This window comes from Hordeum vulgare, chromosome 5H, assembly GCF_904849725.1.
Source record: "Hordeum vulgare subsp. vulgare chromosome 5H, MorexV3_pseudomolecules_assembly, whole genome shotgun sequence".
Classification (NCBI taxonomy): Eukaryota; Viridiplantae; Streptophyta; class Magnoliopsida; order Poales; family Poaceae; genus Hordeum; species Hordeum vulgare.
The window spans coordinates 506,111,057-506,123,328 of record NC_058522.1 but is presented as its reverse complement, the minus strand read 5'-3'; the positions used below and the strand labels follow the sequence as shown (position 1 = coordinate 506,123,328).

The 12,272-nt window shown below is 48.0% G+C and overlaps 1 protein-coding gene and 1 pseudogene across 1 annotated transcript; one reads left to right on the top strand and one right to left on the bottom strand.

Moving 5' to 3' along the window:
- Window positions 1–1,697: 1,697 nt before the first annotated feature.
- On the top strand, window positions 1,698–4,978 carry LOC123400202 (probable 26S proteasome non-ATPase regulatory subunit 3). The gene is made up of 8 exons (XM_045094626.1): window positions 1,698–1,928; window positions 2,049–2,239; window positions 2,917–3,054; window positions 3,122–3,258; window positions 3,402–3,456; window positions 3,545–3,655; window positions 3,856–4,095; window positions 4,176–4,978. The coding sequence occupies exons 1-8, from the start codon at window positions 1,823–1,825 to the stop codon at window positions 4,686–4,688; spliced, it is 1,491 nt and encodes a 496-aa protein (XP_044950561.1). The 5' UTR covers window positions 1,698–1,822; the 3' UTR covers window positions 4,689–4,978.
- On the bottom strand, window positions 4,822–8,864 carry LOC123400201 (annotated as a pseudogene).
- Window positions 8,865–12,272: the final 3,408 nt, after the last annotated feature.

Here is a 12,272-nt window from a genome sequence, read left to right as displayed (position 1 = left end):
GGAGAGGGAAGTGCTCGAGTGGCGGCAGAGAGAGGAAGGACGCGAATGTGCTAGGGCTGGGGGCGCCGGGCCTCGACCGTGGAACAGCGGCACGCGACGTTCACACCGCGTCGACAGTCGAGGCGCCCGTCGGACCGTCGGGTCGCCCGGGCCCGGTGGTCGCACGATGGCTCGCCGGCTTGCGGATGCCGCTCATATAGTGCGACGACTGCCTAGAAATAGTGTTGCGGCTCACATCCAACACACGGCAACACCTCAGATGGGTATTTTTCAAATGCAAAAACGACAGGGTATGATCTTCTTTCTCTATGGCTTTGTCAACTTATTTGATTAAATTATGGTAGCTTATTGAGGTCTTCATCTGTGTAGGAAGGTGGATGCTCATTTTGGTATTGGGAAGAAGAGTACATCGATCTATTGATAGAAAGAAACTTAATAGATGTTCGTGCACTCCTTAGTATAATTGAGTCTAACGATTCAGCCGCATATGCAATTACAAAAGAAATTAAAGGGGAAGCAACGTCTAATTCTGTAGAATCAAAGCCAAAGAGTGAAAATGCAATTTGAAGGACCCCAGATCAACAATGAATGCATGGAGAAGTTGGATATCTTCTAAAATGTCTAATTGTGGTTCTTGTTTTCTATGGTCTTGCTGTTTTAGCAAAGATTTGGTGAATTATGATGTATCCAATGCCTTTGAAGAAAATAAAGAAGCAACTAAAAATGTGTTTTCATGCGTGAAAATGTAACGGAAATAAAACGCTTTTGCGGGTCGGCTTGGGCGACAGTCGAGCGGACCCCGCAAAAGCCCGCAAATGCGTTTTTTCGCGACCTGCAAACGATTTTTGTGGGGCGGCTTTATACGGGGTCTGTTAGAGATGCTCTAAGGCCCCACATGGACATCAATGTCCTTAGAACTATCGGTGCAGTCTCGGTCTTATTTGGGCAAACAAATTCTCACTCGGATGCTCAAGGTCACTCGGACCACCTTCGGTCAATCGGACGTGCCCCTACATTCGGACTAAAGCAAGGTGAAGACGATGAAGAGACTGCAACAACAACATACTTAAACTATCACATAAAGTACAGTGAAGACTGACGTTACTAGTAACGCGAGCCTTAGAGCTGGCGTTACTAGTAACTTCCGTGGTTATTACCATTAACTCATCCTTGTAATGACGCCCGACCGGTCGTGGCGCACTCTATATAAGCCACATTCGAACTTCTGGACGATGGTTGAGCATTCTGTATTCTCACACCCCCCATAAGCCATCACCAGCCTCCGGGCTCGAGACGTAGGGTCTTTACCACTCCCGAATGAGACCCAAACTCGTACATCCGAGTGTAACCACTGCGTCGTAGGTGGGCCTTGCCCCTCGTTTGCACCCCTGTTATTATTGTCAGGTCCATTCCTACGACAGTTGTATTAAGAGTGGATGAAAATAATTGTATAACATCACACGAAATCAAAATAATTGTATCAAAAGACTTGAGGGATGAAAATTGTGTGTTCAAATAGAGTCGGATGAATCCCAAGGAAAAATTCCCAACATTTCAATCCTACGAATCAAATGACCAACATAGGAAAAAAGTACGGAAAATCCAAATCCTCATAAAAAATCTTATGAAATTGGTTTTGAACCAAACGACCCCTCACGATTTGTTTATTTAGACTTGTGGCCCTATTATTTTCTCGTTGGCGTCATCACCAGATTCATAATAAATTTTCTAATTCCACCCCTCTCATCCGGCCTTCCTTTCACTCCCCCCCTCTCTCGCGCCGCACGCACTCCTCCCCCTCGACCTCGTCGCCGACGCCGCGATGCCGGAGGACGTTGAGATGAACGACTCCGCTCAGCCCGCCCCCGCCGCCGCTCCCGCGGCCGCCGACGCGCCCGCGCCCGCGCCCGCTCTCTCCACCCTGCAGCGTGAGTAGCCCGGCCATCTCGCCTCCCAGTCCCCGTCCCCCAAAACCCTAGCCCAGCTTCCGGCGCCGTGGGCGCTCAGCAGGCGGTAGCTCACGTGTCTTTGCATCGCCGTGCCTGCAGATCTGAAGGAGATCGCGTCCGTGGTCGAGGCGGGGTCGCTGACCAAGGAGGTCCGCCGGATCTCCCGCGCCATCCGCCTCACCGTCGCCCTCCGCCGCCGCCTCGCCGCCCCAGACGTCGCGGCCTTCCTCGCCTTCGCGCTGCCCCCTTCCTCCGAGGCCTTCACCCGCCTCTCTCCGCTCCTCCCCAAGGTATTTTTCTGCCTGCAACTTATGTGCTTTGTGATTTGGAATAAACAAGCAATTATGCCTGAATCCGAGACAGCGCGAAGGACTTGTGCATCAAGTGCTATGTTCGTTAATCTGCATGTGTCTTGGCTGCCGAATGACATGGTAGATATTTCTGGATTGGTTGGCCTTTTAGAAGTAAAAAATTAGAACTGGTAATGTAGGCCATTCTACTAGAGTAACTGTTGGTCGGCTACTGTATTGTGATGCAATGAAAGCCTTTAGATATTCCAATTGAGTTTCATTGTGAAGTTCATGACGAAGGAGGTTTCTTCTGTTCTGACGATTAATTGGTAATTGACAGTCTTGGGTATCTCGTGTTATGTCTGACATGTGATCGTTCTGGATGGCTTGGCTTATTAGAAGTAAATCAGAGCTCACAATCTAGATCATTGCTGCAAAGCAACTGTTACTGTTTGAGCAATTGCATATTTTGCAATCCGAGTTGCACTATCGAAGTTCATGTTGAACAAGGTTCCTTCTGTTCTGATGCTTAATTGGTAATAACTGACAATCTAATGCTTGGTGCGTAGGGGGTTTAGAACTTGCTTCGGTTTAATTCTGTACACATCAAATTTTTTAAACTGAAGTATTCTCTTGCTCTGAGGTGTCTGACATGCATATGGTATCACCTCTTTTAGGAAGATGGAAGTGAGATGGATGTTGATGCTGCAGCTCCAGCAGCTCAAGTTTCAATCAAGCATGGACTCCCAGAGATTGAAATATACTGCTACCTGCTTGTGTTGATTTTCCTTATTGATCACAAGAAATATGATGAGGTACGTCCGAGAATTTCCTCCACTTTGTCATCATTTGTGAAACATACTAAGTTGATGTTCTCTTCAGGCTAAAGCATGTGCGAACTCTAGCATTGCTCGTTTGAAGAATCTCAACAGGAGGACTGTTGATGTTTTGGCTTCTAGGCTGTATTCGTATTACTCGTATGTCCATGAACTCACCAACAGCCTTGCTGAAATTCGTGGGTGAGTCATTATATCATGAATTGTTATTCTCAGTACACGGTATCTAAACAAACTTTCCATTGCGTCTCTCTGAGTAACTAGTAAGCTCTTTTTTCTGTTTGGTCCTGCTTTCATTTGCTTCTCATACAATTATCTCTCTGCAGAACTCTCCTTGGGTTGCACAGGATGGCAACTTTGCACCATGATGAGCTTGGGCAGGTTGTTCTGAGACCCTAGTTTTCAGTTTCTTAGACATACAGCTTGAATGCTGTCAAATTATGGGGTTGACTTCTGGTTTCCATGGCAGGAAACTCTTCTTAACCTGCTTCTTCGCAATTACCTGCACTACAACCTATATGACCAGGCAGAAAAACTTAGGTCAAAGGCACCGCGTTTTGAAGCACATTCCAATCAGCAGGTAATCATCATTCATCAAGTATTTTATTTGCTCTCCTGTTTTTATACTGAGTTGTTACAGTTGAAGCAGAAAAATGCCTTTGTCTTTGTACTAAGGTTGGTTATCGATTTAATGCTGAACAACCTACGAAATTGCCATTCTTTCATTTGATCATGTGAAGGTGTGTTGTAGACAAGAACTAATCTCTATTTTCCGCACAGTTCTGCCGCTATCTGTTCTACTTGGGAAAAATTAGAACAATTCAGCTCGAATACACTGATGCTAAAGAGAGCCTCTTGCAAGCTGCACGGAAAGCACCCACTGCAGCTCGTGGATTCCGCATCCAGTGCAACAAATGGGCTATACTAGTAAGGCTACTTTTAGGGGAGATACCAGAGAGAACTGTTTTCATGCAGAAAGGAATGAAGGCGGCTTTGACACCATATTTTGAGCTTACAAATGTAAGTTCATCTTCTTTGGAAAATATACATGTTACTGCTGCATGGTACATTCTTAACTGTTTTTCATGTATGGTCTCCAGGCTGTTCGCGTTGGGGACCTAGAAGTGTTCAGAGTTGTTGCAGATAAATTTGGGAGCACTTTTAGTGCTGACAGGACATCCAATTTGATCGTGAGGCTGCGCCACAACGTCATCCGGACTGGATTGCGCAACATTAGCATTTCCTACTCACGGATCTCCCTTGCCGACATTGCCAAGAAACTGAGGCTAGATACTAAGACCGCTGTTGCTGATGCTGAGAGCATTGTAGCCAAGGCCATTAGAGATGGGGCAGTTGATGCCACCATCGATCATGCCAATGGTTGGGTGGTGTCGAAAGAGACTGGCGACGTGTACTCAACAAACGAGCCACAGGCTGCTTTCAACTCCAGGATTGCATTCTGCCTGAACATGCACAATGAGGCCGTCAAGGCTCTGAGGTTCCCCCCGAATTCTCACAAGGAAAAGGAGAGTGCCGAGAAGAGGCGAGAGAGGCTCCAGCAGGAGGAAGAACTCGCGAAGCACATGGCCGAGGAGGATGACGATGACTTCTAGGTTGGTTATCCTCTCTTGGTGCTTTCAGCTGCTGCATGTTCCATTACGGAGAAGCGAGGACTACAAAGTTGATGTTAGGAGCCACACTCCGATTTCGTTGAGGGACAATTTAAATGATGCTATTACTCTGTGGTTTTCTATGCTCCCAACAATTCTTTTATCACTACAAATTGCGTAGAAACCTTATTTTTCCCTGAGATACTGTAATTGAGGAACCGTGTGCTGCGACGGGACACTGTATTTGGCATCGCATCCTGTATTTGCTTTGCGGGAAGTTGATTTGAGGATAAGTTCAGTGTGTCGTCATTTCTGCTGTGTGTGATTCATCATATTACAGTAGTGTAGCTTGTGTTCATAATCCGTCTCTACGTTAATGTTTTTGGGTGGCTGAAACTCTGTCACTATTAACGTCAGAGAGAATTGTACCTTAGCAATGCCTCGGTCATCTTGCTGAGTTGCAGTCCATTGCTTTTCACTTGGCAAGAGGATGGATGAACATGTTTTTTTACCATTGCTGTTCGTCTTGTACCTTAGCAATGCCTGTACAACTCACAATCCATATATCCTATGATGCACAATAGAAATAACAATTATTTGGTTTGAGGATGCTTGGACAGCCAAGTTTTATTCTGGACTAAACAAGCCTAAGATGGTACATCTGCAAGAATTTACATGTAAGTTCTTCAGACGACAAGATCTCGATAAGCTTTCAGCATAGTTGGCCTTTCTTTGGGTGAAGGAAGTAGGCACTCAAATGCCACAGAGATACACCGTCTCACGTCTAAAGCCTCATCAGTTTCGTCTTGTGGTTGCGGAAGTCGTTTGTCCAAAATTTCTTCAGGGAGAAAGTGGTCCTTGAGTGAAGAATGGAATTCATGCATATACCCAGGATGTTTCCCCATTAACACCTCAAGCGCCACAACACCAAAGCTATATACGTCACATTTTTCCGTAACTTGCGATGTGTAGGAAAATTCTGCATCCAAAGAATATCATGATTAGTAGCATGCATTGCTGTAGAACGTTCCATCTAACATAGTTTACTAGAGAATCGGAATATTGTGCTATATAAACATACCAGGTGCTATGTAGCCATAGGTCCCCGCTAGTGCACTCCAATTCGACGAATCAGGTTTTAACATTCTCGCAATACCGAAGTCCGAGACGAATGCTTTGTAATCAGCATCTAGTAAGATGTTTCTGCTTGTGATGTCTCGATGAATTATGGGCGGGTGAACATCATGATGGAGGTAAGTGAGGGCTTGAGCCACATCTCTTATGAGAGCCGTCCTTCTTTGCCAATGGAACTGGATTGCTAGTTCTTCATTGCTTAGGATAGAAGCTAGATTTCCTTTCTCTATAAACTGACATACAAGGAACCTGTACCGCGGATGAGAACAATATCCATACAACTTGACGATGTTGCGTTGGCGAATTTTTGTTAACATTTCAATCTCATGCTGGAACCTTTCTTCATCATCTGCATCTTCATCAGCTGCATGTAGTTTCTTTACTGCAACCACTTCTTTACTCTGAAGTTCTGCTTTATAAACACTGCCGTATGATCCCTCTCCAATGCAATGTTTCTCATCAAAATTGTCAGTTGCATTGATAATATCCTCAAACGCCATTCTGCCATCAAAGCTCCATACAGAGAATACATCCCTTTTGCTCACATCATCAGTTCTTTGAGATACTTTCTTGCGGCAAATCAAAAAGCCAATTGCACATGCTACTACTACTGAAATAGCAGCAGCAAAGATAGGAAGACCGATTGACAGTATAATCTTCTGACGCTTTCTCCTGTGATCTGCAAGGGGCAAATTACAAGGAGAGATGCCAACAAGGTCTCCACAAAGATCTTTGTTGTGGAGAAACCATTCTGCTGATGCATTGTGAATCCCTTTTGGGATAGACCCTTCTAGGAAGTTGTATGATACATCAAATATTGTTAGGCTTTGCATGCTTGCAACCGAAACAGGGATGGCACCACTGAATTGATTGTGTGAGAAGTTTACAAACATCAATACCTCTAGTTTCCCGAGTTCCTGTGGTATTGGTCCACTGAGACTATTCATACTAAGATCAAGCATTCTTTGCAGGGAAGCTAAATTGCCCAAACTACCAGGAAGACTTCCATTAAGGCTGTTGTTATACATATGCAATGATTGCAGTTTCAAACAATTTCCAATCTCCTCTGGTACTTTACCACTTAACAGGTTGCTTGAGAAATGAAGAATCTCAAGATTACTAAGTCGTCCGATTTGCTTAGGGATCTGGCCAGATAGTTTGTTGTTTCTTAAATCCATCCAGTACAGATTCGTTATGTTGCCAATTTCCGGTGGTATCTCACTGGTGAACCTATTGAAACTCAGTATGAGCCTTCTAAGATTTTTTAGCATCCCCAACTCAGAAGGTATACTACCTTCTATCATGTTGTCTGCGAAATTAATACCTGATAAGTTTTTACATGAGCCCCAGTTTGGCGAGAGCCGGCCTTTAAATCTGTTTGAAGACAAATTAATGTCACTCAGATGTGGATACACCCCAAATGCTTCAGATATGTCTCCCTCAATCTGATTTTTGCTGATTCCGAAATATATTAGCGAATTGCAATCCCTCAAACCTTTTGGGACAGGCCCGTAAAACTTGTTGCGAAAAAGTTGAAAAACCTGAAGCTTTTTACTGTGGCACAAGTCTGGCAAGTGTCCGGTCAGCTGGTTGTCAGACAGTTGAATGACGACCAAATTGGTAAGGTTGGAGAGTCCCGAAGGCAAAGGGCCAGACAACTCATTATTGAATAGTCGTATCTCTATCACGCTCTCCAATTTCCCAAAACTTTGATGGATTGGTCCAGACAATTTGTTTTGGTAGGATATAAGATATTCCAAATTTGCCAAATTTCCAAACTCAGACGGCAATTCACCAGAGAGACTATTGTTATTTATCGCTATTTGTTTTAGTGAAAACATGTTCCCAATGCTTGGTGGCACTGATCCAACAATGAGATTGTCCGAGAGTAGGAGTGCCTCCAGATTCACAAGGTTTCCGAACTCATGAGGATCGATCCAGTTATGTGGTTATCCCAAAGAGCTAAGTAGGTGAGTGAAGTAAGATTTCCGGCAACACCAGAAGGAACTGAGCCGGTTAAACGATTCACCGACAAATCCAACCCAATCAAGTTGGAGAGCATCCCAAACTCTACCGGGACCGGACCAGCGAGCTGGTTCAGATATGCCGTGAGGTATCTGAGTTGTGTGAGGTTTCCAAAGGAGGGGGAAATTATGCCATTGAGGTTGTTTTTTTCCAAGAGTAGTTCTTGCAGAGTCTGGACTTGTCCTAACTCTTTGGGTATGGGTCCTGACAAACGGTTGTCAGAAAGGACCAGAGAGTTGAGGTTGGTCAAGTTTGCAAGGGCAGAAGGTATTTGGCCAGAAAGGATATTCGAGCCCAAATCCATCTCTACCATGTTCCGAAGCCGTCCAAGGTGCCATGGGATGTTACCTGAGAGCCTATTCCCAGGGAGATAAAGAAAGGCAAGTCTTGAGAGATTACCCAAGGCAGGAGGGATTTGGCCGGTGAGATTGTTGCTGGAGAGGTCCATGTGCGTGAGCCTCCGGAGGTTGCTTAACGACGAGGGTATGTACCCCCATAGCTGGTCACCCGAGAAGTTGAGCGTGGAAAGCATGGAAAGGGAGCCGATGCCATGAGGGATGGCACCGGTGAGGCCATTGTTGCCGCTGAGGTCGAGGTTGACGAGGTAAGGGAGCGACTGGAATCTCAAGGCGTCCAGCCGCCCTGCAATGCCGGCGCCGCCAAGGGAAATTCCTCTGATGACCTTCACCGTGGTGGTTGTGTTTCCTCCTCCGTGCAGCCGGGTGTCGCCGCAGGTGATGCCGGTCCAGTTGCACGGGTACATGCCGTCGTCTCTCCATGTATCCAGCTGGTGCTTGGAGTTGGAGGAGTACTTGACGGATGATTTCCAGTGGACAAGTGCCCCAGCTTGGGATCTCGGCCCTCGGCTTGCGTGGCCGTGGAAGCAAGGAGAAGCAGCAGGGCAAACGAGAGAACCGGGTGATGCAGCAGCGGCGGCGGGGACACCATGGAATTCGCCATCATCTCACCAGTCATGGCGTGCCTATGATGATGTGCATACGATGCGCTCACCTAAGTTAGTTATAATAACCCATCAAAATACTCCCACAAGTCTCGGAGCAAGACGTACACTACACATGAGAAAAAGAAGAGAAGAATAGCGCACGGTACGTACCTCTGGTGCCGGGAGCAGAACGCGGCAGCCGTTGGTGCTCTGGTTTTGGTGGACTGGTGCGTGAGCTGAGACGCGTGAGGTTTTGAAAGCACAGCAGCTTCTCAACTGCAGCGAAGACGGACAGACACCCACAAAGCAACAAAACCGCGTGCGTCCAACCGCCCGCCCCCAAGGAAAAGGTGATCAGGAGGCCCCAGCGACGCCGGCCGCCACCGGTGCCTGCCTCCTCACTTGCCCACTCCCGCGACGTGAGGAGTTGGGGACCACGGCGCTGCGACGCCGGTTTGTAGTTAGGGTTGACCTAGTGTTTTCTTGTGACGTCGTTGGGGTGGTGGGAGCGACGTCCGGACAAATAAATTTGTCTTAACTCTATTCCCACATTGGCGGCGACCTTCATGACGGCGTCTCGGAGTTGATGTCAACGTGTGCTGCTCGGTCCTTCAGATCGGCAGCTTGGTCTTGTCGCCGTTCTTCAGATCTGGTGAGATCTGTTTCTCGGTCTGTCGCTGGCGTTCGTGGTTATTCGCGACGGCGCTGGCGGCCGGGGCGAGGTGGTTCTTCTGGAGCGAGGATGCCGGTCCGGAGGTGGTGGATCTGTCGTTCCTCTCCGACTTCGTCGATGGGAGGCGACAAATCTTGGTCCAAGACAGCACGGGGACGTCCCCCGGTCGACGTGCCACAACGACATGTGCCTTGCTGCGTGCAGCGGGCCTGTTCATCGACTCACAAAGCCTCGTTGGCGATGGTGCTTTCTCTGATCTTGGGATGATGGAGGCTCGGCGTCTCTTCTAGCGTTCGCCTCGGCGGCGCTGGAGTTGGGCGACGGCCGTTCGCTATGGTGGTTGCAGGAAACCATATGGATCGTTTGGTATTTCTCGATCTCTTAGGTTTTTATCTACAAATTCAGGATAATCATTTTATTCCGGTTTGTCTTTTAGTTTCCACGTGTGTTGCTTATTGTAACTTGTTTTTCGATTAATAAAACATGTGGTTCTCTCAAAAAAAAGAAAAAAACTGCAGCGAAGACGGAAATCTTCAACTGCAGCGTGGACTGGTGCCTCGGTCTTAAAGTGCGGCTTATATGCATTTCATACGCAACAGGACCGAAATCTTCCGCGTTATTTCCTTCGAGATGTTTCAAGGCTGATGACAAACATCAGACGTGGGGCGAGCTCACTGGTCTAAGATTCTCTGTCATGGTCGTGTTTCCAGTTCGGTCATATAACACTATACCACTATACCGTGCTTGTGCTGTGGACTGTGGAGATGGACTTTCTCACGGTTTTCTTAGAAAATTAAGCGCATAAGTTGAACTTGTATGTGGTCGACATCGACAACATTAATGCTTCTTATGTGTGCAATTGTCGTTCGGGGTTGGACTTTTCCTTGAAAATTTTAGCATGTAGTATAAGTTGAACTTGTATGTATTTGGCGTGCACACCATTAATGGTTAACACAGTCAGTAGGAGTACCGTTCAAATAAAGAGAAATGACAGGACGGGCCCACACATCATCCAACCTATTGTTTTGACATGGTTCAGAGCATATACTTCCTTTATCCTAATTTTTTTGTCTTAAATTTATCTAGATACATAATATATTTAATCATATTTTAGTATTTTGATATATTTATTTTTAAATAAACTTAAGATAATTTTTTTGAAACGAAGGAAGTATATCTTATAGCACGGCGCATTCTGCACCACCCAGTTTGCCGCCAGAGGGCACCTGACGGGGATACATCGATGGAGTCATGCTGTGACATCATATGCACGGACTACCATCATAGAAGTTCGCGCGGCGTGTGCTGTTAAGTAAAGATTTACACTTGTTTAAAAAAGAAGTATACTTGTTAAATAATCTTGTACCAAAAGTACATCATGTGTAATTGGTCCGGCCATGGTTGCCGATGTTGCAAAGTACATGATGCCAGCTAGGTGCCACACGAAAGATATGCGTGCGGAATTAGAAAACCCTCTCGCGACCGCGTCTCCCTGCGGACGACCGGTCGCGTCCCCGACCTTCCTCCTCCAGCTTCCCCCTCCCTCCCCGTCGCTGTCGTCGACGCTCGCCGTCGGGCCTGGTCCAGGTGCTGGAGCCCCCCCGGTCATTCCCCTCTCGGTTTTATCTGGCACGGGATGGAGCGGGTCGGGGGGTGTACCAAGGAGCCAGTGGTCCGACGTGGCGGCGGGGTACTGGCGCTTCGCGGGTGGACGACTAGACGATGATGACGTCGTTGGCGGCGGGGTAGCGTGGCGACGCGGCCTGGCGGTGCCCGCTCGACCCAGATCTAGGCCCTTCGGGCCCCAGCTGGGTCCAGGCGGGCCGGCGGCATGGTGGGTCCGTGATGCGACCTTCAGGAGGCGGGGGTGCGACGTTGAGCGGCTGGGAACTGGCGACGCAGATGCCGAATTGCTGTAGTGTGGCCGGCGGGGCTTAGCGGGCCCGTTCGGGCCTGGCCGGGCCAGGGGTGGCCTGGTGTGTCCCGCTGCCGCGTCCGGACGGCGACCGCGACGATGCGTGGAGTTTGGGCCTCGTGCTCGTTGGCGGGGGAGGTGGTTCCCTCCTGCTCGGTAACGGTGTCGTTGCTTCCGCCGTTTGGCGCCTCTCGTCGGTTCTCTTGGCCTCGCGATGGTGTTCGCAGTGTGGCGGCGTGGGTGGTGGCGCAACCGAGATGGCCCATGGTGGTGGGTGGAGGTTTGGCTGGTTGGCTTCGGTTTGGTTGGGCGGCGGGGTTTGGAGTATGGGAGAAATCCTTACCGGTCTTCGGCTCCGATGCGGTGACGCTTGCGGGTGCCACCATTCCTTTCTGGAGGGTATCGGTGGTATCCATCCCCATACAAGCTCCGCGTGCCGGGGGAAACCTAGGACCCGTCCGAGCAGCAGCGTCGTTGGTGTCGCATTCCTTCTTGGAGGTGCTGCTTGGTACGCGGAGGATCGAAGCCTCGTTTGGTGGTTTGTTTTCGGTGGGCGCAGCGGTGGCGGATCATCCGTGCTTTGTCCTGCTGCCTCTGTTGGCATTTGTTTCTTCTTCTTTTTCTTTTGGGTTTGTTATGCTGCTCGCTCCAGCGATCCATGAATTAATGTTGGTTGCTTTGTAATACAAAGCGGAAAAAAACCTTTTTCGGTAAAGATATACGTGCAACTATTCAAGATGCCACCGCTGCAACTTGCGTGGTGTAGAAAGAGATCAGCGACGTGTACTCAACAAACGAGCCACACGTTGCGTTGAACTCTAGGATTGCATTCTGCGTGAACATGCACACTGAGATAGTCAAGGACCTGCATATGCCCCAGTCAGGTTTGCGCGAAAA

What these genes read in the sequence shown, in the direction of transcription:
- LOC123400202 (XM_045094626.1), top strand. Translation starts at nt 1,823, where the DNA reads ATGCCGGAGGACGTTGAGATGAACGACTCCGCTCAGCCCGCCCCCGCC. An exon ending in ACCATGATGAGCTTGGGCAG is followed by an intron (nt 3,457 to 3,544) that starts GTTGTTCTGAGA and finishes TTTCCATGGCAG; the next exon opens with GAAACTCTTCTTAACCTGCT. An exon ending in CATATTTTGAGCTTACAAAT is followed by an intron (nt 4,096 to 4,175) that starts GTAAGTTCATCT and finishes TATGGTCTCCAG; the next exon opens with GCTGTTCGCGTTGGGGACCT.